The sequence below is a fragment of the Schistocerca piceifrons genome, chromosome 2, assembly GCF_021461385.2.
Source record: "Schistocerca piceifrons isolate TAMUIC-IGC-003096 chromosome 2, iqSchPice1.1, whole genome shotgun sequence".
Lineage (NCBI taxonomy): Eukaryota > Metazoa > Arthropoda > Insecta > Orthoptera > Acrididae > Schistocerca > Schistocerca piceifrons.
The window spans coordinates 304,144,215-304,169,076 of NC_060139.1; the positions used below are offsets into that span (position 1 = coordinate 304,144,215).

Below are 24,862 nucleotides of genomic sequence, written 5' to 3' on the forward strand. Positions count from 1 at the left end.
CAAAAACTTGCGACTGCAAAAATTTTTCCTACATTCGACCATTTTTTCTTTCTCTTCATTGACTGGTCTTTTTACACCATCGGCTTAGTAAGATATTTACAATTTGTAGAACTGGCGTATGTGGAAATTTTACTTAACAATTTTGTGAATTTGAACAGCATAAAATAAACAATTACATCGTTGTATTCGTCAAGGCTTCTACTACGAAACTACTGTGCTTGTAGGATTTAAGTTTGGATCGAATTGTCACGTAAATAGTTTCAGTGAACGTTTAAAAAAGTCGTTTTCCTTCCGTTATCCTCACGGGCATCTTTTAATTAATTATGTTAAAGAAATAGCCGACTGTGGTAGTGGTGTAATAGCCAAATCAATAGAGACAAAAAAATTCAAGTATCTGGAATAGTTCGTGTAGCCGGGAATTTTTGTAAAATGGTAGGAGGGAGTGCCACGAAGAATATACTAATACTAGAAATCCTGATCGGTTAGGGCTGAATGTGGGAATGAGTATGCGTTTGAGGGTCAATTTTGTACGTTTTTCTTGAACACCACGAAAACTGTGGCTTCCAGCGAAAACGTATCCAGTACAAAATTTAACTAAATTACATTTCATACAAAAAAAGGTCCCTTCATTTTTTTCTGTAGAACTAATAGCAAGTGCGCAACAAGCGAGTGAAAATGAAAATCTCACGCATGGTTTTTAAAGGGCAGATATGACACTGCAGGTTCTTCTCATGAAATTTCAATCACCAGTTTTCTCCTCAGATTGCGAAAACATTCTGTAGGCACCCACCTACATAGGCAAAAAATCATCACCACGATAAAATAAGAGAAATCAGGTCTCGCACAGAAAAATTTAAGTGCTCATTTTTCCCGCACGCCGTTCGATAATGGAACGGTAGAGAGTCAACTTGAAGGTGGTTCATTGAACCCTCTGCCAGGCACTTAATTGAGAGTAGCAGACTAATCACGCAGATGTAGATGTAGACGTAGGTTGCGCAAACCGGTTTGGGTAGCTGACTAATCCTGTATGTGAAATATACCAAGCAGCAGCATGGTTCAGAATCCACATCAAATTGTAGGTTCCCCGATAACCAGCTCTATAGAAGTCACATTAAAGCTCTGAGAAAGGCCAGGGCATATCACATCCAGTACGATGTCTACAGAGCCCTGCCAGTTAGAAAAAATCGGCGGGGCTGCTTCGCACATCAACCCCAACCAATGATGTAACGCGACTTTATACACGTCTGTATAGCGACGCCTTAGTTTTCCCACAGATCTACAGACGACTATCGTTTTCGTTCAGGTAGCTTCTGTAGCGCCAGTGGCCTACTGCGCTTCAGCATTTGAAGGCAGGAAATACCGTTGCGAACTGTAGCTCTTCTTCCGGCGTACGAAGTCTAGAAGTGGACTGCGATATTTTTACCAACCTTCCAATTGAGGACGGCTTAATCTCTCTGTATTCTGAGCCACTGATAAGTACAATATTCAGAAGTTGAAAGTATTTTTGTTATTACTTCAGTTGTTTGTAATGTCAGTATGAGAATGGGTGTAGCACTTAAATAACTACTCCCATTAAATTTACTGAGAAGGCAGTAATTTATATAAAAGCAAGGAAACTCAGGTGGAATCTGGGGTAGGCAAGACTAATTTTTCTTATTATTTTTTCCTTCTTGCGTTTCAGTCCATTCAAATGCCGTCAGTTCGACTTCCCTTTTTATTAGTTTTGAATAAATGCTACAGTTTTTTTTTAATTCTGAGGAGAAAATGAAATTATCTCCCTAATAGCTGGGCACCTTGGATGATTTGTACTGCATCAAGACAGTTCCCTATCACATAAAAATCACGCTGAAAACACGAACAACCGATAAGACGAATCACTTCATTTTCCTGCCAACTTCGATCGTAAACGAATATACTTAGCACAGAAACCACCACTTTGGCAACCCTTTGCATAGAAAATTATGACAACTAAAATGATCATTGTATGTAGAATTAGCCACTATAAGGTCAAAACAACAGTAGAAGCATTTATTCTGACAAATAATTCTCGACACAGAACGATCGTTCCTAACGCCGTGATTGTTTGCACTAAGGAATGTTAAGATTGTGACTTATGTGCCTGATGATGGGAGTTTATCGACAAAAGTGTCAGAAACATAACTTCGGTGTTTTCATAATGTCTTTGTTCTTTCTTTTTTTTAAATACTATTACAATTTTATTTGAGCTTCAGCGCCCATCTAATCGACACCTGCCAGGTGTATGGTTCCTTCGTGTACCATGTACAGATACAACTTAAGAAATGGGCCATCCCACTCCTTGACTCCGCGGTTTCACCAAGATCAAACATTGCATTCTTTGAGCCAAACATACAGATTTGAAAAGACGCATTACTACAGATAACGAGAACTTAACTCTAAAGTTGATTGTGAGGGTTAGGAAAGAATGGAACTGTATCCTAGAGGGCTGTCATACAACGCTTGCGGTTCACATTGGGTAGTAGTAAAGTCAGTGTTACAACTTCAGTTATTAATTGTTTCGACTACGATTAGATCATGTCTTAGCGAAACTCTAGCCCTGTGAAAACAGTTAATCATTTGTCTTCACTCGGTGCAAAATAATGAAATCTGTGTAGTTTTAATCAGATTGGAATCCATATGATCCCGTTGTGCGCAGCGATCATTGGGTACAGACAACGGTGAACAAAACAGCAGTGGATCGCAAATTACGTCGTTTCATCACAGCAGATCTGAATTTCAATTGTTACAAAGTCATCTTAGTGCATATAACAACAGTTGAAATTAGTGCGAAGTGTCACACAGTAAACAATATAGGCTGGAATGTTCTACGTCAACCTGTATTGTTTACTATGTGAGACTTGGGACTAATGTCACCTGTTGTCACATGCACTGAAGATGACAATGTAATAGTTGATAACTAGATCTACTGTAACAGAATGACGCATTCCGCGCTCGACTGCTGTTCTTTTCTCCACTGTCTATATGTGTAGGTCGTTATTGCTGAAAACATTGTTCGTATGGCTTTTCTCCGACACCCTTGGCGGACCCTCCGGTCGACACCCGGTGAGTCGAGTCGAGTCGCTGTCGCCGGCCGGTGTGGCCAAGGTCGCGGGCCACAGGCGGCCCGAATACAGAAGCGCCCCGCGCTGCTGTGCACACGGAGAGAAAGTCGGCGGCCGGTGACTGAGCAGCCCTAAGGTGCGCCCCTCTGGCTCACAAACTGGCGCGGCGCCCACGCGGCCCAGGCAAAGCTGAGCGCCCGTGGCTGGCCGCTCTGGCCCCGGCAAGCGCTGCCCTGGCCACGCCGGGGTAACTTCTTGCCGGCGCAGAGTTATTTAACTACGGCTCGTAACACACAGTAGAAAGGGATGAAGTCAGCACTCGCAGCGCACGGACCTGGTGAAAGGAAGTTGCCTGTTGGCAGTGCAGTCGAAGTAATCTGGTCATTACAGGCACTAACTGCAGTAGCCTCGGCGGGAAATACCGTTCTAAAACTGTATTTGTCCTCCGCGGCTGCATGCTGGAGGGTACTTCACACTAATATTATCGAGTTTCTGTCCTGTTCTACTCCCAAAAACCCTATACACCTAAGCACACTGACCATGCCTCGGCAGCTCCATCTGTTAAGTCCCTCCTGCTTACTGTGCCAACACTGTTGCATATGAGAGATTATTTGTAAAACTCGAAAAATTATGTGCCTTGTGGGACTCGTACACGATGAAAGGAAAAAAGCGGAGCAGGATAACGGTTTAACGTCGCATTGACGATGAAATCGTCGAAGACAGAAGACAAACTCTGAATGGAGTGGAAGGGGAAAGAAATCCTCCATGTCCTGCTCAACGTCACCACCCTAGCACTTGCCTTGAGCAATTCAGGGCAACCATGCAGAACCACAATTTGAACCCCCGCTCTCTCGTATTATTACGCCCCCTTGTCCGATAGCGAGCCACCCACTTGGTGAAAATGAATTCACGAGACGCATGAAATTTATCATTGTATAAGAAACGGGGAATACAAAAAAACAAAATCGCCGTTTCGCCCCGAGTGTAGCAGAAGTAAAAATGCAGAGAAGAAAATATACAAATAACGAAACGTAGAAGAGAGTACCAAATCGCTCAATGCTCATTAGTCAGAAACGAGTGCGTACAATTTCCAACAGTACAACCGACCACTAATTAATGTTGAATCTACGGAGATCTTCTTTTTCTAATTTTCTTACCACTTATCATATCTTCCATTACTGACGGTAATGCGTGGGTCAGAACTGACAGGTAGCATAGAGGAAAATAGTAACACACTATCAGACTGTGTGTTAGGACCATACTTAGCACGTACTGTAATGTTCTGCTTACTTTAAAGCTGGTGAGTATTCCACTCCGATGGCCTCTTTTGTAACTTCGTTTATTCACTGAATGTCGCACAGTATGGTAACTACTCAACATTAATTTTATGTTCAGGATAAAAAATAAGCAAACAAGTTTGGTAATGTAGTTTCATATCCTTTCCTAGCAACATTTCCAAAAGTTAGATAACTGTTTCCCAAATGTTACAACTGCTCTGACGTATAGTCAATATGTAACCAGAAAAAACGGCGCAAAAGCTGTGCAGAATTAGTGGTAATTTAGGATCACGATAGCCGGCCGGGGTGGCTGAGCGGTTCTAGGCGCTACAGTCTGGAAACGTGCGACCGCTACGGTCGCAGGTTCGAATCCTGCCTCGGGCGTGGATGTGTGTGATGTCCTTAGGGTTAAGTAGTTCTACGTTCTAGGGGACTGATGACCTCAAGAGTTAAGTCCCATAGTGCTCAGATGACGATACTGATTACAAGAGGTCCTCACGTCTACAGATTTTGTTCTGTTTGGACACTTCGCCATCCCACATCGACTCAAAAGCAAAGGTAGAACTTATTGTGACACGCTGTAGAATCTACTCCGCGAGGTAATGCTCCGTCTCAAGTATTATTCACACACGTGTACCTGTTCGTGTATACAGTTCAGTGTTTTGATTTCGATCACACGACAATCTTCTACGATTATAAGTTCAAAGTATAAATGAACTCCCTCAAAAAAGTGAAAAAAGCCTTACGTTCCCAACGCAGGTAAAGTTCGCACTACCCTCTCGCTGCAGTAGAAATTTTTGCGACAACACAGCAACCAGCGCCAAAGATCACTAACGACAAAATATAAGAATCCAATACTAGTTTACGAGCATTGGAACACCGCGGGAATGCTGCAGTGTATTCAGGACGTTGTCTTTGTGGAGCCGCCTTGTCGTTGCGTTTCTCCGAGTCGAGTATAATACCTAACAAGTGCAATTAACATGCGACTGGATTTCGTGCATGCTTAATGTCGCATTGTGACGTTATACATAAATATGAAAATGAGCAGATGAGAGAAACCGAAAACTAGTACTGGCACACAACTAATCACTTATTAAAACAGCCGTGGTTTTCTCGAATTCCGCAAGTCCACTCTGTGGACGAATTATAGTCAAAGGTTTCTGTTGCCGTCATTCCAGATATATTACAGCAACGGTGGCCAGACGAACTCTATGTCCTGGTGCTAGCCACTCAACAGCTTTTTTTATATTGAGAATTTGGCCCTTTTTCCAGGTCTAGAATGTCTTCTGCGTTGGGACATCGCGACTTTGGCTAAGAAGGGAAATCTTAAACTCAAATGGTAATTTCCTCCAAATGAAACAAAAGAAACAGCTGATTTGACTACCTCGACTTAAATTAGTAATGTCAGGCCATCCATTTAGTAACCTCACGCCATAGCAGACACCCACTTCATCAGAAGCGATCTCCGAAAATAGTTTAAACCTCAATCGTACTACGTATTTTCACAATGCCAGCACAATTATCAACTTTCCATATATATGAAGATTTTCCAGTAAGCATCCAACACTTACATTAAAAACCCAAATTTGTGGTAAGCTTTATTCCGCAAATAGATGATGACAATTTTTTGTTCAAGTATTGAAATCCGGAAGCTGCCATCGTCACTATAAACTCGACTGTGTACTTCCGCAAAAGTCACGCAAGTGAATTACTTGTGCGGGGCAATTAAATGTTAACGAGAGCAACTTTTCTCTCGCGATACGTGTCTCCTTGCCAACAACCTTGGGCACGCCACTGCCGTTATAATTGCCATCTGGGCACCTCCCTGTCCGTTACGGTTACCAGCAACTGAAACCTGTTTGAACTGCTAATGCCTGAGACAAATGAGAGATATCGTTCATACTTTGGTTCCGTGAGCCTTCACAGCTCACTACCACCGAATTATTCAGCGCTTCTTCGGGAGGTTAAGCAAACAGAGATACACGGTTTTGTCGCTTTATTTACGTGGACCTTTTGGGTGTCATATTGTGATTTTAAAGTGGACGCAAGGACTGGTGCAGGCCGGTGAAACCGTCAGGGCGCAGCGCCCTGCCCAGTAAGCGAGCTCTGCCAAATAGGTGTGACATACAAGAGGAGCGCCTGGAAAGTTGCCGAATTGAGTACGGTCAGCCGCTGGTAGAAGTCACATGACGTCACACTACGTTAGCAGCGGTACACAAAGGAAAAACTACATAAATTGGTGTAGATCGATAAAGGTCAGAGCTCGTAATCATACTGACTGTCGTGTGGGTGTATGTGTGTGTGTGTGTGTGTGTGTGTGTGTATGTGTGTGTGTGTGTATGTGTGTGTATAAAGGCCTGGATGACTCCTCTTCGGAAATGTGCCATATTCTTGAAAGTTTTGTTTTAAATGCTAGCAATAGAGGAGAGAGCACTGTTATGATGGTTTGATTAGTTTCACCAGTTATAGATGAAAACATTCGTGGTAGCATGCGTTGATATACAAAAGACATTAGAGCAATACAAACGCCTTTGGTCGTTAAGTTTTTGAGCAGTTTAAATAATTTGTGCTCTGAACATTCGTGAATATAAACAACATAAAGTGTTACTTCTCCGAAAAAATATTAATGTAGCAGTAAATTTGACAATGCCACGAGAAACCAAAATGATAAAGGATGCAACAAGTTATTTATTCATGTCAATCATGAATATTTTGCATTAATTAATACTGTCCAGTATTACATGAGTTCTTTAACAGTAAATCACGATACAACATTAAGTTCAGTAGAATCAGAGTGCGCATTCACTGGTCCCAGCAATCACATTAAATGATGTATAGTTTAGAAATTGGAAATATCTTGTGATTACCGATAGTTGTTGCTGTAGGAAAGCTTGCAGGGGTAGGAGACGGTGAGGCAGATTATTAGCAACGAAGCACAGTCTCAGATGGAGAAGGTACTCGGCCATGCCCACCTCTAAGGAGCCATCCACACATTGGCCTTGACAAATACAAGGAAAACCTATTTCGGGGTGGCCAGACAGACAACCGTTTTTGTCTCGACTACGAGTAGCTCTGTCGGGTAATAACATACAAATATAAGATTTCTAAAATCTAACTATACAATGCGATATTGGAGTAATAAATAAAATAGTTCCTTCCTCAGTAAAAATCAAATATTGTGATTCCCTCTGTAAAGATAACGTCTCTGTAGTGGCACCTACGAAGGAAAATATTCCGTCTCCACTACTTGAAGAGAAATAAGTACTTCTTAACATCATATTTATATTACAAGTCCTTTTTCGGCAGCCTGTGGACAAAAGACGATGTGACACACAGGCGCCGGTAAACTCGACAATCAGTTCAGAGAGTTTGATATCGTTGGAGACTTCAATACACTCTTGTAACGCTTCTTGTACATCACTGTGGAAAGTGTGATTCTGCGCAGAAGTTCATTGTTTCTTACCCTATCAGTCCGCCTAATTTTGAACATTCTCCTGTAGCACCACATCTCAAATTCTCCGATTCCCTTCTGTTCCAGTTTCCCCACAGTTCATGTTTCAGTACCGTACACTGATGTGCTCCAAACGTACATTCTCAAAAATTTCTTCCTTAAATTAAAGCTTATGTTAGAGACTAGTGGATTACCCTTGGCCATGAATGCTCTTTTTTCCAGTGCTAGTGTGCTTTTTAAGTTCTTCTTGCTCCGTCTGTCGTGGGTTATTTTGATGCCCAGGTAACAGGATTCCTTAACTTCACCTACTTCTTGATCACCGATTTTGACGTTAAGTTTCCCGCTGTTCTCATTTCCGGTATGTCTCATTAATTTCATCTTTCTTCGAATTACTCTCAGTCCTTATTCTGTGCTTATTAGACTGTTCATTCCACTCAACGTATCATGTAATCTTCTTCACTCTCACTGAGGATAGCAATGTCATCAACGAATCTTATCATTGATATCATTTCACCTCGAATTTTAATACCACTTTTGATCCATTCTTTTATTTTCCGCACTGCTTCTTCGATGTACAGAGTGAACAGTAGGTGCGGAAGACCACATTCCAGCACCGTGTTCTATGTCTTACTGTCTTACTGTTCGTTCTTGGCTCTTGTACGACCTCCACTGGTGTATATTGAGCATTTCCGTAGTGCTCTCGTCTTTGACAAACCGTTCCACTCTTCGTTGGATATACCTGAAGGCGAATGGTGCTACGGTTCTTTCCCATTCCAGGACGTTTTCCGTCGGCAAGACTTTGGTTCCTTATGCCCCTTCTTTTTGTGTATGCCCACTGGAGGCGCAGTTGCGCCGGGGAGCTGCTGACGAGGAAGGGCGGCCCTCCTCGGGCTGGAGCGTGGTGCCGTTAGCACGTAACAGGAGCGTGGCAGCGAAATGAAACGCGAATGGGCGCGCCAGAGGAAGGAAGTGTGCAAGGCGACACCGCGGCCGCTGGAGAAAGGCAGACCACAGCTGGAGCTGGAGAGGTCTGGCCGCGCTTGCGTAACGCCGCCGGACAGCGGCCGCCGACGGCTCCGCCGCCCATTCACCCGGCGGGGTGACCGCTCTTCCCCAAAGCGCACACCGTGTGGACCCGCTCAGCAAACAGAAAGCCAGCGCTGTGACGCACAGTAACACCTTGCCATGCGTCGCTGAAAGGACCGGGCGTTACGTCGGATGATTTAGTGTAAACTCCAATGGGTCTGTTCATAAATAACTTTTCTAGTACAAGCCACGATATTCTTTTATTCGTGTTTTACGCGACGCTTTTCTGGAAATGATTCCCATTTTCAGCTGCATTTTACCTGAATGAAATTTTCACTCTGCAGCGGAGTGTGCGCTGATATGAAACTTCCTGGCAGATTAAAACTGTGTGCCAGACCGAGACTCGAAGTCAGGACCTTTGCCTTTCACGGGCAAGTGCTCTAACCATCTGAGCTACCCAAGCACGGCTCACGCCCCGCCCTCACAGCTTTACTTCTGCCAGTATCTCGTCTCTTACGTAGAGCACTTGCCTGCGAAAGGCAAAGGTCCCGAGATCGCGTCTCGGTCCGTCGCACAGTTTTAATCTGCCAGGAAGTTGCATTTTATCTGTGTACTATGCCATTTTTAAGTAATGTTTGTGATGTGTAAGATTCTGCTTTGTTTTGTTGCTTTTCTGCAATACGCAAAAAAAGTGCGTTTTTTATACGTTGCTATAAAGTCAACAAAACAAAGTAGAACCTCACAAAAACGATCGTTTTTTACATTTTGTAGTGGAGTAAATAAAACAAAGGAGAACCTCACACACCACAAACATTGCGTAAAAACGTCGCAGTACACGGGAAAAACGCACTTAAAAATGTGAATCAATTCCCGAAACGCGTCGTGTGAAATATGAATAAAAGAAAATCGTGACTTGTAGCAGGATAGTTACGTATAAACAAATTTTTCGCAGTCATGGGCTTCCACAAAACCATTTATAACGGACAAAATGAGAAATTGTAATGTTTCTACGAAGCAGCCACTCGTCATCTTCAGGTGTGACTGCGGGGAGCTATGGTGTTTACACTGTCTGATCAAACGTATCCTGGCACCTATTAGTAGGAACTGATACGGGGTACGTCCACCTTCGCCTTTATGACGACTTGAATTCCGCTGGGGATACTTCCAATGAGGTGTCTGCGTGTCTGTGGAGGAATGGCAGCCCCCAAAGAAGGTATCATGTTGGGTTCCGAAGCGAAGTAGACGCTGTAACTCATCCCCAAGGTGTTCCATTCGGTTCATTTCGGGACTTTGTGGAGGCCAGAATATTTGAAGTATGTTGTTCTTCACATACCATTACCTTACATGTGCTGCCTCACCACAGACTGCATTATCACGCCGATACTAACATATTGCCGTCTCCGAACTGTTCCTCTAGTGTAAGCAATGCTGCAAAACATGTTCATATTCTCCCGCATTCACCGTTTTCTTAACTGCTACAAAGGGATCGCACCCTAATCACGAATTTCATTCCCATACCCTAACACCACTTCCTCCGTGCTACTCTGTTGGTACTACGCATAGTGTCGGGTAAAAGTTTTACAGACATTCGTCAAATCCAAACCCTTGCATCGGATTGCTGCACGGTATAGTTTGATTCACTATTTCAGATCGCTCGTTTCCAATCAACTATTGTCCACACTTTTCTTTCTAACTTTAGATAACGGTGGTTCAAGATAAAACAGCGATCTATTACAAATTATCACTTAATGAAACAGACAAAATCGCAAATAATCATTTATTTAAAATGATAACGGTTTCAGCCTTTATGCTTTCCATCTTCAGATCGAAAGCACCATACGGCTGAAGTCGGTGGTGAACACAACAGTTGCGTGAAGTCATGCGAGGAGTAAACGACCGAAAACGGTCATAATTTTAAATAAAAGATTGTTCGCGATCTTGACTGTTTTATTAAGAGATGATTTCCTTCTAACTCTCTACAGGTAGTCATTGTGCCAGCTGGACTGTTGGTAGCACTTTGGAACTCATAAATGATTTCTTCTGCTAGTTTCGTGGAATTCTTTTTACAACCTTCCTCCTCAACGCTCGACGCTGCCTGTCCGACAGTATATGAGGTCTGCTTGGGTTTGATTTACCTGCGTTTTCTCCATCGCGATTCCACTTCACAATCACATCATCAACAGTCGACCTAGGCGAGTTTGGAATGGTTGAAATGTTCTTTATGGATTTGTTATTCAGATGACATCCAATGACGAGTCATAGAGCTCTCTTGGCCTATCCATTCTGCGGTTGCTGCTTCTGTATTGACAATATCCCGCGCATCTTCCTACACTATTGGGTTCGCCTCTAGTGATAACTAGTAGTCAGTTCCTCAGTTGGCGATTGATTTTTAAATAATAAATAGTTTAGCTACTTTTATCCATGTCTTTTGTTTTTATTTAACTGTGGACCAGTAGAGTAGTGGTCTTGTGCGCTTCATATGACTACTTAAAGAGTATTTCGATGTCACTGAGAAAAACTATCTAACACATTGTCCAACTATATGCATCTGTGATCCAGTTGGAGCGGAAAAGAACAGTAAGGGTTCTGTACGAATTATTCGACACCAAGGCATTATACATTTTGCAGAAATTTATTGCTTGACAGCCCGTAATGGTTCAATAATTTTCTACTGTCGCGTTGGCTAGGAATTTGGAGAACGTCAGTTTCCTTACTAATTCACAGGTGGCACATGAAACTGATTTCCATATCGATGATTATGTCAATAAATGAACAGAACTATGAAATCACTGTATGTCCATCTTTTCAGAGAAGGATGCGGGACTCGGCGGATGTCAAATTAAACACCATTCAGCAGTCTAGTTTCCAAACTTATTTTATTTGGCTACCAGTTTTGGCGATTTACTACGCCATCTTCAGGCCTTTGGCCGACGTGTGGGAAGATCCCACTTCGGTTCTGATCAAAACAGGGGCCAGCAATACTGGTACTAGTAGACTTCTGCTTGCTATAGAGATACCTTCAACCATCATCTGCCGACCAAATGGTCTTCCTACACGTCGGTCAAAGGCGTAGTAAATCGCCAAAACTGGTAGCCAAATAAAATAAGTTTGGAAAGTAGACGGCTGAGAGGTGTTTAATTTGACATCCGAACTACGAAATATTCGTATGTATTGTAAGTGTGTCCATTATGAAGTACGGCGTGCTGCCCGATAAAAATTTTATATAATCGGTTATGTTGCGAGAACACTTAAGAGACTAACGAATTATCTCCATCTTTTGTTGAATAGTATTAATATTATCTCATATAATCTCAATCATTTTTGCACATGTGCTCATTGCACACATACAGATGTTTAGGGATTACTCTAACAACAATTCTATAACGTAAATTCTGTGAACAAACTTCGGTATACGTCACATTAGTCGTGTGCCACCTAGGCAGTGATACCACTACATTTCATTAAAATCCATACATAACCAAGTATCATTCTCACGGTGACGCGTATTTCCATCGACAGTGGAACAGACATCGTGCGTCAACCAATCCGTCACAGGGAGGCAATTTTAAATTCACTTATACTCTGCCATTTCTATTCAGACGTACTAAGTACTTGTTTATCATCGAATTTGTCTAACAAAAAATTGCTGTTTTTGAGCAACAGAACAACAAATATGCAATTAAAAGTTGATCTCCACGTCTTCCTGATTGGGAAGATAACGAAATAACATTTGTCACTACTTTATGGATAACTTGCGGCAAGTGATGTAGACAGAAACTAATCACTGAAATATTTAACGATAACTGAGCGGGGAAGCGCAGCGGTTGGCACACTGGACTCGCATTCGTGAGGACGACAGTTCAAATCCGCGTCCAGCCATCTTGATTTACGTTTTCATGATTTCCCTAAATCACTTAAGGCAAATGCCAGGATGGTTCCTTCGAAAGGACATGGCCGCCTTCCTTCCCCATCCCTCCCTAATCCGAGCTTGTGCTTCGTCTCTGATGACCTCGTTGTCGACGGGACGTTAAACACTAACCTGCTCCTCCCCCTCCTGCATTTAACGGGTCAAAAGGTATTTGAAGGAAAATAGCAAAGTGGGAACTATTCTACACAGGTATGAACGAGGGCTTGTATTTTTCTGTTTTGAAAACGTCTTTTACGTCTGTCGGCAACCTGTTGATACGGATACCGTTTGAGGTGAATCGCTGCCTCATGTCGGGAAGACTTGTGGGAGAAACAGATAAGGCCTTTTCTGCGGGAGCCATCTCTGCATTCGAGTTAATTGACCATACGGAATTAAATGTTGACAATCACGTCAGGACTTTACCCGGCGTACATCCCTCTTTCGACTTCAGTATCGGTTTCACTGTGGAACGTCTTTCGATTGCACCTCGTACCCTCACATTTGCACTTGAAATGATAACAGACTGCCAATACTGAAGAATAAATGTTAATACCGGATCACTTAATTTTATTGACAGATTATTATGATGAGTTCGATAGTCGTATGGGATGTACATCTCCTTAATATTTAATACATTTCAGGCACGCTGATGATTGCGGAGCATTTAACGGTGGGCCATTACTGTTACCTCGCACTTGCAGCATCTTTAGTCGTGCACGTAACAGTTTTCACAGCGTGAACTTATCTGTAGGCACCTGACGACTTCGAAACGCGGCGCGAGAGCTAATCGCGTGACACACATCAGCAAGCGTTGCAGGGGCATCGGCATGCGCAACCTGTTCCTGACTGCATAAAAATAAAACGTTTTTATTATTCATGCCATGCATGAAAATGCAACAGGATTTGGAACGATAGTAAGAATAACTGAAAATTAAAAGTTTTTCACTTTGCTAAACTTTCTCAGAAGCATTTCCTTTGCTTCCACACCTAATAGTAATATATGATCGGCGAAGTTTTACAGAAAACACCACCAGAAACAGCATTTATCCATTAGACTCTTGTGAGTCGATAGGCAGTTATGTAGCGTAGTGAGATATTTTGATAATCAACTTTCTTCTAGAGGTTGAGAAGTAAATTCTACCAGGTACCGCTAAATATTTCGTTCCTTCGTCTCATCAGTGCTTAGGATTACAACAAATCATGGAGATGGCATAGACTACAAATCTTCCTGTCATTTCACAACATTATCAGAAGGATTTGCTTCCTGTATTTAGTCACGCCTATTACTAACCTTAATGCCGTGCAACGCTTTGTCGTACCGCTATACATTATCTCCTTAACGTTCCGTTTTTGGCAGAATAAATAAACATTATCATTAAGTAGATGCAAACATTACGGAATAAGAGATAATGATTTAGCCGGCCGCAGTGGCCGAGCGGTTCTAGGCGCTACAATCTGGACTCCTGCCTCGGACATGGATGTATGTGATGTCCTTAGATTAGTTAGGTTTAAGTAGTTCTAAGTTCTAGGGGACTGATGACATCAGAAGTTAAGTCCCATAGTGCTCAGAGCCATTTGAACAATTTTTTGAGGTAATGATTTAGCAGTGAGCACTAAATGCTTCAAAGTGACTACGCAATCGTAAAATGGTGTTCTGTCCTCGTATTTAGCTTGTTGATGTGATTTAAAAAGCGAAATCTGTTTCTCTGTACAGTAACAAAATTCCGTCGTCTACAGTGTTCGTCCAAACATCGAAACATGTATGGATGAAAGTGGGAAAGGACTTACGAAATGCTCAAGATGGAAGCCTATAAAATGCATTTATTGATAAATTTACTGGTTGTAGTAACTGCAAAAACTAATACTTACCAGACTTTTGGTCTGGTAATTCGGAAGGTAGTAGACCAGGGGACAAAACAGGCAGCTGAGGCAAGGTACGTCCAAGGACGACACGCCAATCGACTGTCTTTTTCAAGGTTTTCCGCTTTTAGACTGCGTTGCCAACCGTCGTTGAACACGCGTCTCTCGCACTTAAGGCTCCACTCTAACGCAAGTTTTCATTTAAATTGAAATGTGAGGCAAATAATCGTACCTTACGACGCTTAACGCTTTGTCATTAAATGCTACTTATGAATTTTAATTGTTGCCGGATCTATGCCTGTTCAGTATGTAACGTTACAAGGAAGCAGTGTTAGTAATAAATAGTCCGCACGTATCAAAATTGTGCTGTAGCGTCCCGTGTCAGAATTAGTGATGTATAAAAGACACGGCGAAAAATTTAATTGTTTTATTCTCTGAGGTGACAAAGTAATAAGTTCTAAACTGCGTCAGCGATAACTTGCTGTAAATATCACACTTGTAACAGCCCTTCGAAAGAAGATGTATAGCTAGTGTCACGAATGGAGTCAGTGATTCTTGCACAATCAAGTGTATCGGGGAGACCTTATTGTCTGTCTCGTATCGCGGGCCCTTATCGCGTGCCGGTTGAAGCCAGAAGACTAAAGCAAGGGCTGCCATTAGCATCTGACAGTTTGAGAGACAGCTCTCCTGATCGGCCGATATGTTGCTTGTCTGCATCGACCCACATATGCGCGCGTTCCGGGCGCCGTTCGCCGGCTGAGTTGCATACACAAACCAGTGGGACTGGCGCAAAGTTATGCAACTCCAACATTTCTTAGTAAGATACTGTATTAATTTACTGCCCAAAGACTATTGTAGAACTAAAAGCAGATTGTAGGCTTGTTTCTGCAAAAATTGACACAATGTCCTTGGACATAATAGGTAATTATTGGTTGTAAAACAATTTTTTTATTGTCTGTCGTTGATTGCATTATTTTTTTTTTTAAATGACCGGTTACGGTTCAGGATGAATCACACTCAGATCTAATTGTATCAGTTACATGAGTAACCCATCTAACTTTCGGCAAAATTTATTTGTTCTCAGACAGGATAAAACATACCACCACTTCATCTGTGACGTGACCGATGCTATTAGATCTGAGGATGCTTCGTGCTGAAGCGAAACCAGTATTTTGAAAAATTAATTCAGTCAGACGGATAATAAAAACATATCTGGAGGGTGTAATGTTTGTGGAATTAATGTGCGGATAAACAGCTACATCTCGCATAATATTTGCTTCTTTATTACTAGTTTCTCATTTCAAAGGAGAGTATCTTAAGATATTCATTGCACCTGAACCACTCTTACGTTTAATGTGTTGCCGTCAGGGAAATGAATATTTGAATATGTTGTCGTATGGAACGCGAAACTAGCAATAAAACAAAATAAAATAAAATAACACGCGATGGTTAAAAAAAATGGCTCTGAGCACTAAGGGACTTAACATCTAAGGTCATCCGTCCCCTAGAACTTAGAACTACTTAAACCTAACTAACCAAAGCACATCACACACATCCATACCCGAGGCAGGATTCGAACCTGCGACAGTAGCGGTCGCGCGGTTCCAGACTGAAGCGCCTAGAACCGCTCGGCCACAACGGCCGGCTAACACGCGATGCTTGGCAGTTTATCTGCACCTTAATTTCTAACGGTCGCTGTATCCTTTGCAGGCGGTGATTGTATTAGCAAAGTTAGCAGACTTGTTCAATGTTATTTTTATATTCTGTAAACAGTATAATGAAAGTTAAGCGGATGTCAGGTCTTCATACGTATCTACAATGATACACTTCCCAGAAAGTTGCTTCACAAATACACCACCTCAAAATCATTGTTACAACCATTTCTTGTATCACTTTTGTGCGTGGTGACAAGTCACTAAAGAGGATGGCAGTTCCTCAAGGTCCATCTTTATCAAGCATATGCCATTTACTTAAGGCTACAACGAGGATTTTGACGGAAGAGTGAAACGTCCTGTGGCGTGGAACGTGCTGGAGAGACTACTCCATTTGAAGCTCAGCAGATTTTCGTGATTTTTCTTGTAGCGTCGTGAATCACCGAACATACGAGTTATTTCAAGTTCTATAACGTTTAACAAAGAAACGAACGAAAGGGAGACTCGTAAGAGTACTTACTGCGTTTGGAGCTATTATCATCGCTCAGGCGGAACTGGTTTTGCGTTATTGTATTCTTTTATTGTATTTCCCAGCCTGGAGTATCACAAAATACTGCCATGGCTGGTTCCCACTTCTTAATTAGTCATCGTCAAATGTTCTACTTAAAAAGAATGAAAAAGACGGATTGGTAAAATGCTAGGTGTCCGTTGTATAATAACTCGTCAACCAAACGGACTAAAAGAGCCGCTCACATCCAGAGCATTACAGCTTAAACAGTATAAAGCTGGTAGTTTTTAAATCGCAAACATAATATAAAACTGATTGTGAGAGGAAGCCGTCTCAAAATGAAAAACAGCAAAAAATTACGTAGCTTCCGATGTAGGTAAGGCATAGATGACGCTCGCATAAACACTTGATCCCTGAGCACCAAACTAAAAGATGGCGGTCGCAAGTGTACACTAAACGGCCAGAATGAAGCAGTTGTTTATCTACTATTAGAAATGTGTGAGCTCACAGAAAAAAAGAAAAGTAAAAGGGTAAAAATCGGGATATGAGACATCACAACGTATTAGAAAATGCTTCGAAAAACTCTTCATTCGGAGATCGCTTTGTTATTTAGTAGCCGGCCGAAGTGGCCGTGCGGTTAAAGGCGCTGCAGTCTGGAACCGCAAGACCGCTACGGTCGCAGGTTCGAATCCTGCCTCGGGCATGGATGTTTGTGATGTCCTTAGGTTAGTTAGGTTTAACTAGTTCTAAGTTCTAGGGGACTAACGACCTCAGCAGTTGAGTCCCATAGTGCTCAGAGCCATTTGAACCATTTTTTGTTATTTAGTAGCTGCTGCGTCTAGATCAGATTAGAAAATATTTCAAGCCTTGTTTGAGTGTCCAAAAGGCAACCTTGAGGAATGTAATACGAGATATCTAGATGTCTGCATTTTTCAAAATGAGAACGTAAATCTATTTTATATCTACCTACGTTATAATCTTCTTTGAAACGCTGTCAAATGATCTGCCCATGTAAAATTTAGGACAAGCAGCACTTTTCATCCTATACGTATCTGATTTTGAGTATTTATTATGAACTACTCTTTCTTCATGTCCGAATGCCTCTTCAACCATAAAACATGTCCACGAGCCCTTCATGCAGAGAGAAAATTGGAGGTGGTTGTTGAATCATTTCCCTTCGCAGCTCGTTTGGAGGAAGAGCGTAAAATCGGTCGCGACGTCTGCTGTTCCTTCAGCAGCAGCAACGACGGCTGCAGTGAAAACGCCAGCGCCTCAAGTGGACTGTGTGTGTGTGTGTGTGTGTGTGTGTGTTCGCTCCAGCTTTCTACTGCAGCCACTGCGGGAGACTCCGTCTAGCTATGTTCTGCTTCCACCGTCTCCCGTAACTTTGAATGCCGAATAGCTTATCGGTTCTACCACACCCGCTTCCTGTTCTGAGCCCCTATGTCGACAGCGAAGCAAGCCTGCCCTGATGAAGAAAGAAAAATGTTAACTTAAGGAGAAAATATCGTTCCGCTGTTGGAGCATTCTGCATTCCTATAATGATTGTCGCTCTGTTGGGCAACATCTTGTATGCGGACTCTTAGTTTCCAGTAAATAATTTTATTTCGTGATTGAAAACACTGCCTGAATAGACAAAAATTCCGCCAGGCGTATACCATCATGGCGGGCGCTACTTGTACTGCTTTTATGAAGCTTTCGTTTACTTTCGCTTACGAACTTGTATGAGAAGAGTCACCGTTTATATCCCTCTGTGAAAGGAAGTAGTCGCTATAGATTTACTGATTCCTCATTGAAAAATGATTGTTTGAATCTGGTGAGCAAGGAATAAAACGAAACTGGTCAGTCAAATTAGTGAAGTCGGTCCCTTTTAACAATAAAAGTCTGTGATAAATACAGCGAAATGATGAGCCCGGTTTTCCTGATCAGTATACGTATAACGCCACTTCTTGGCGAGTATATTTGCGTAACTTAGCCAGTAAGCACTGTTCTTGCTCTCTTCCATCTATGATTCCAAATATTCCGCTTACCTTAACCGTATAACTTCAATTTTTTTAAAGTAAGCTCTGATTTCGATAAGAGTGATATCGATAACAGTATAAATTATCCACGCTAGAGGATTAAATCCCTCGTTATCTGATTTCAGTTGGTGGAAGAATTGCACGTGGAGCCATCTGCAGCTAAAATAAGTTCTAGGAAATTGAGGTGGGTAGAAACGGACAACAAATCTAATCAGAGCCAAGTTGTTAACGTCACAATAAACTATACTCCAGAGCTACAAAATAAAATTTTAACTGACAGCAAAAAAACAAGTATACAGCTTTGTGGTTGGATACAGAATATCCTAACAGTTACTGCATAACACAATATTCTTTAGTTTCGTGGCTGGATTAAGAACATCCTATCAGTTAAGACTTAACACATCGTTCTTAATCAGCTGAAACTGTCAGACGCAAAAGTAATTTTGGGAAAACACCAAGGGAGCGTTAAAGAACCGCTATAGTGCACCATACATACGAACGATCTGATGGGTAAAGCAGGAATATTTGTGAGAACGTACGCAGATGTTGCATGTTGTGAAGTTGCAATGCAAGTAAACTGAACCGAAATACAGGATGACGTACAACGGATCTGTTAGGGTAAGGACTGGCAACTGACTATAAAACAAATGTGAGACATAGTCCACAAATAGGTGCAAGGACGCATTACTGTTCTATTGTGCGAAATAATTTGAAACAATAAAATCGTAAAAGTCTAGGTGCACACATGCAGTGCTGCCTAAAGTGTACGACCAAATAAAACTAGTTACTCGAGCGACAAATGCCGTCCTATAATTCAGTGTAAGAATCCTAAGGTAATGTAGTTCGTCCTCGAAAGAAGCCGCTTACGAAACATTTGTTCGACACAGTCTTGAGTAGTATTCGTCACTGTAGGAATCTTGTCAGGTAAGGTTTGTAGTGGAGATAGATTAATACAGAAGATAGAGATGATCCAAAGACCAACGCATTCTTTCGGGAGAGCGAGGAAGTGTCGGAGATGATCAATTAATTTGCAGACGCTACATGAGAAGCGTTGCGCATCACAGATACTGTATATTAAAAATCAGAGAGCGACTATCCACCAAGTCAGACAATGTATCACTGCCTCTCGAATACATCTCGGGAACCGATCAAGACGGGAAACTTTTTACAAACTCTCCCGCGTTTGGAGTCTCACCGACAGAGGGCTTCCCCACACACCATTCGCGAATGCAACTGGATAGGAGGAAATGAGTGTAGCAATTAAAAAAATCTCTTGATAACACAAGTAGCCTTCACCACACAGAGTAAACTTGCTTATCGAGAGTAGATGAAAATTTAGAAGGAATAAACTGAAAGGAAAAACTTGATACGCTGTCATAGGCACCTGTGAAGTACAATTTCGCAGTCAGTGTCTCACGATCTACTTCTCATAATATGTTGTATTAAATTTTGTATTTGAGCACTGAGGGGCGATAAAATCAGATTGGTGTGTCAACTCTAGCAGTCTGACGATCTATAGATGCATACTGACGTACAATGTCTAAAGCACATGGATCTAAGAACGTCAAATCAAGCTTTTTTTTTTCAGTGAAATGTATTTGTTGTCGATACACAAAGTAAAAGGTCTTATCACGTCACAGTAAAGAGGTATTCCGGCAGCCTTTATTATCGACGAGACACAGGAAATGATTGCGTGTTAACGTATATTTTATGTCACTTTTTGTGTCCAAGAGATAAATAAACAACTTCCCCTACCGCTACCGTAGCACAGAAACAGTTGCTATTAATTTGAAAGCGAGTCGACGCTGACCTTGGTCGTGAGTCATTTCGCAGGCATCGCAAGAATAGAAAAACACACTCTCCTTCTTGTGAACGTCGTCTCGCGTTTGAAACCGGCAACGAAGACTAACTTGTTGATGACAACGGAATTCAAGTCATCCTACTGGAGTAAATAAGTGTTGCAGATGACAGGCAAAACTCACTGAACCTTTTCTTTCAGCTATGTTACGGCAGTGTTATGTACGGCAATGTTAACAGTTAGCTGCGAGACAATTCCAATACTTGTTCGTAATATGGGAAGAAACCGTAGATCTTATGACTGTGTAACCGAAATTTTAATTCAGTAGACAGAGGTACTATTTCTAACGGAGAAGTGTCTACAACAGCTGTGAACCATTATACAAAGGTGCTCCCAAATTTGCTCGTTTTCAACGAAAAACTATCTACATCGATGTGGCAACTGAAGTTTTAATGTCTACCTGTCATGCTAACGTCCGCTAAAGATATTTCCTTTGTAATCTTTTTCGCTTTGAGATTTTAACTCACGGAGAGTAATACAGTTCTTGACGACACAAACTGTTCCATCTGAACTCTGATTTCACCAGTTTCACTAACGGTAAGGATATAGATGTAAGTTGTTCCCAGTCGTTGCTTACATGTCACCGACATTCAATACTTGTATTATCTGTTATAATTTCTGGGCTGCCTCAAAGAATATAGTGTTATACAATGACTTTGAAAGTTACTGTAAAGAATTGTCAACTTATCATCTACGAACTGGTTCGTATGAAATGTACGTATTCATGAAACAGGAGTGTCTTCTAAAGTTCAGATGCCCATACTGGAAAGAAATTAATAAGTGATGTACTCGAATCGCCGGCGTCTCGTCAAAGAACACTGTAGATCTGTTGTTTTTTTTTTTGTCACAAAGTGCACAACACATCTTCTTGGTTCTTTCAACACCACGTGTGTGTAGGAGACTTGTGAGATGTCACTGAATTTGGAACGAAACTTTAGAGGCTTCATTGTCATTGGATAACGGATCAAACGTCCAGAACCTTCACTCGTAGAGTGGACTTTCGGTCGTAGCACTGATCGATGGGGTTGAGGTGTAAATTTACGTAACTCAACAACTGCTGTAAACGAATGTGGGTTTTCCAAATCGGCAACAATGAACTGTGTAATATTTGTAGAACATCCTTTTGTGGGACAAGTTCTTGCGTTTATGCCTGATTTACGATGTATATTTCCGCCATCAGCTTTCCTTTTTTTAATTCTCGAACGCGTTATGAAGGATTTGAAGTTACTCTGTAATCGTTTCTTTGGCTCTTTCATATAATATGTTATTCAACTTTTGTTAACTGCTAAAGGTGTAGAATAGTGTGTCTTGTTACTATGCGTCGAATTTTTCATTGGTATCTTAGATGTTACATTTCTACTCCTGAGAAAGTTTCTTTTGTTCTTTTACAGGATCTGGTCACTTTACTCCAACGGAGAGCAAAGATATTGCGGAGAAACCTTTTCACGGATATCCATGATGTTTACTAGACATTTTAATTTCTGGATGTGTTTGCAGTTGGAGTGTAAACTGGCCAGCACAAATAATAGAAAAGTAGATAAATTGCCGAAAGTGGACTATAGACACTGGTACAGATATTGTTTCTGAAAATGAAGGTGTTCACGTAAGTATAAAAAATCAAAAATGTTTGAAATAAAAAAAATAAGCATACGTATTCTGGGTAGATTATATAAAATAACTGCCCGCATCTCGTGGTCGTGCGGTAGCGTTCTCGCTTCCCACGCCCGGGTTCCCGGGTTCGATTCCCGGCGGGGTCAGGGATTTTCTCTGCCTCGTGATGGCTGGGTGTTGTGTGATGTCCTTAGGTTAGTTAGGTTTAAGTAGTTCTTAGTTCTAGGGGACTGATGACCATAGATGTTAAGTCCCATAGTGCTCAGAGCCATATAAAATAACTATAGAATGTTAATTTCTAGTGCAGTGCAACTTCGCGCGACTCAAGATGTTTTTGAGAGTCCAAATCGAAATGCGTAAAGCTTAAATGAACGTGACAAATTTTAGTTACACGAAAGACGGCAGGACAAACACTGAGTACCAAACAGATCGTAAACACACGGTAATTTTTCATTGTGAGAGTTTTCCGCTGAACGGTGTGCTTAATGGGGTCAGGTGTCAAAGCAACGACGCTGCAAAGTGGATTTTTCTGGAAGTTCTTTGCAGATCGTATGGCGTGTACAGTGAGAACTCACCATGTTTGCTGCCGCCGTGGACCAGGCGAAGTCGCGAAGTAAAGGCTAGAGCGTAGCGCGAGGGTGGCAAGCAGGTGCGGGAGTCGGCGCGTGGCTGGAGTGTCGCTCGAGCAGCGGTACTGTGCGGTGTCGAGAGCTGCGCTGCGGTAGCTGGGTAGTCAGCCTCTCTAGTGACACTCACTGCTCGCTGCCGGCACACTGCAGCCGCCGCCGCAGCCGTCGCGGGCTCCTTGCGGCCTTTCCCTCGGGCCGCGTCCGCCAATGGCGGCGCGGGAGAAATTGGAACGGCCAATGGGAGCGCACTGGTCCGGTGCGGCGAGGCAGCGCGGGCGAAAAGGAAGTGGTAAGGTAAACGACGCCGATTCCTGCCTTACGAGCAAGAATGCGTGTAACACCTCAGGGTGAGCTGAATTTCCGCACGGGATAACGCAGCCCACCTTCTCTCACACTGCGGCCGGTATGAGCAGCCGCCTACGTTCACGAGGCCAGTAAACGCACTGTTGAGGCAACCAAACTATAGATGCAGTGAATCATTATGTATCATTGTGTCCAACGGTAAACGAAGCATTTACTTTCTAAGTACACCCTAAGGGGAAAAAATTACTACGCACAAAGAAGGAATTATCTGAAAGGACGGAAATGTGATGCACATCTACAGTCAAGTAAGTGATTACAATTTCAGAGAAAAATGGATGATTTATTCGAAAGAAAGAGTTTCACAAAAAGAGCAAGTCAAAAACGCATTGGTACACTTCTCGCCCTTATGTAAGCAGCAGTTCGACTTGGCATTGATTCATAGAGTTGTTGGATATTCTCCTGAGGGATACCATGCCAAATTCTGTCCAACTGTCGCGTCAAAATCTTTAGATGGTTGGAGGGATCTACCCATAATTCTAACATTCTCAACTGGGGAGGGATCCGGCGAATTGTCTCGCCAAGGTAGGGTTTGGCAAGCACGAAGATAAGCTGCAGAAACGCTCGCCGTTTGTGGACGGGCATTATCTTGCTGAAATATAACACCTGGATGGCTTTCCTTGAAGAGCAACAAAATGGGATGTAGAATACCGTCGACGTACTGCTGTGCTGTAAGGATGCTACTGATCACTGGCAAAGGCGCCATGCTATGAAATAAAATGGCACCCCGGACCACCACCCCTGGTTGTCAGGCCATATGACGAGCGACAGCAGGTTGGTATCCCACCGCCGTCCAGGGTGTCCACAAATACGTCTTCGTCCTAGCATCTCATTGACTGGAATAGAGTTGTCTTTGGTGACGAACCCCGCTTCGAACTGACTCTCAGTGACCAATGAAGACGTTTCTGAAGACTCCCTGGACAGCGGTAGGATACCAGTTTGACTATCGCCCGCCATACGGCCACACAGCTCGGAGTGGTGGTCTCGGTTGCGATTTCTTTTCATAGCAGGACATCTTTGGTTGCCATCCGCGGCACACGTACAGCACCGCGGTACGTCGACCATACTCTACGCCCGGTTTTGTTGCCCTTCAAAGCAAGTCTTAGGAGGCATACATTTCAGCAACATAATGCTAGCTTGCAAAATGCGAGAGTTTCTACAACTTGTCTTTGTGCTTGCCAAACCCTACCTTGGCCAGCTTCATCGCCGAATCTCTCCCCAAATGACAGCATTTAGAGCATTAACGGCAGGCCCTCCAACTAGCTAGTTATTTTGACGATCTAAGGCTCCAATTGGACAGAATTTGGCACGATATCAATCAATGCTTAGCCAAATAACTACTTGCGTAAGGGGCAAATGTCGAACAACGCGTTGTTGATTTGCTCAATTTGTGAAGTTTTTGTCTTGAATAAATCAACCATTTTTTCTGAAGTTCTAATCATTTGTTAGTCTGTACATAGCTGCCGAGAATTATTCCGGGTTGTATGGCCTTGGTCCATGGAACTCTCCTATCCCTGATGTTTCGTCCAAGTCTACGTTGGACATCTTCGGAGGTGCTCCTGGTTGTGCCGAGTCTTGCCGACTGATGAGTCGGACCTCGAAGAACAGCCTAAATACCGTGG

The 24,862-nt window shown here is 42.5% G+C and overlaps 1 protein-coding gene across 1 annotated transcript in view; it reads right to left on the reverse strand.

The window, feature by feature from the left end:
- Positions 1-23,038, reverse strand: part of LOC124775088 (probable chitinase 10) — a 384,516-nt gene extending 361,478 nt beyond the window's left edge. The window contains exon 1 of the mRNA XM_047249898.1: positions 22,827-23,038. Coding sequence (XP_047105854.1) covers positions 22,827-22,829 — 3 coding nt within the window. The 5' untranslated portion in view covers positions 22,830-23,038. The remainder of the gene's footprint in view (positions 1-22,826) is intronic.
- Between the last annotated feature and the right edge of the window lie 1,824 nt (positions 23,039-24,862).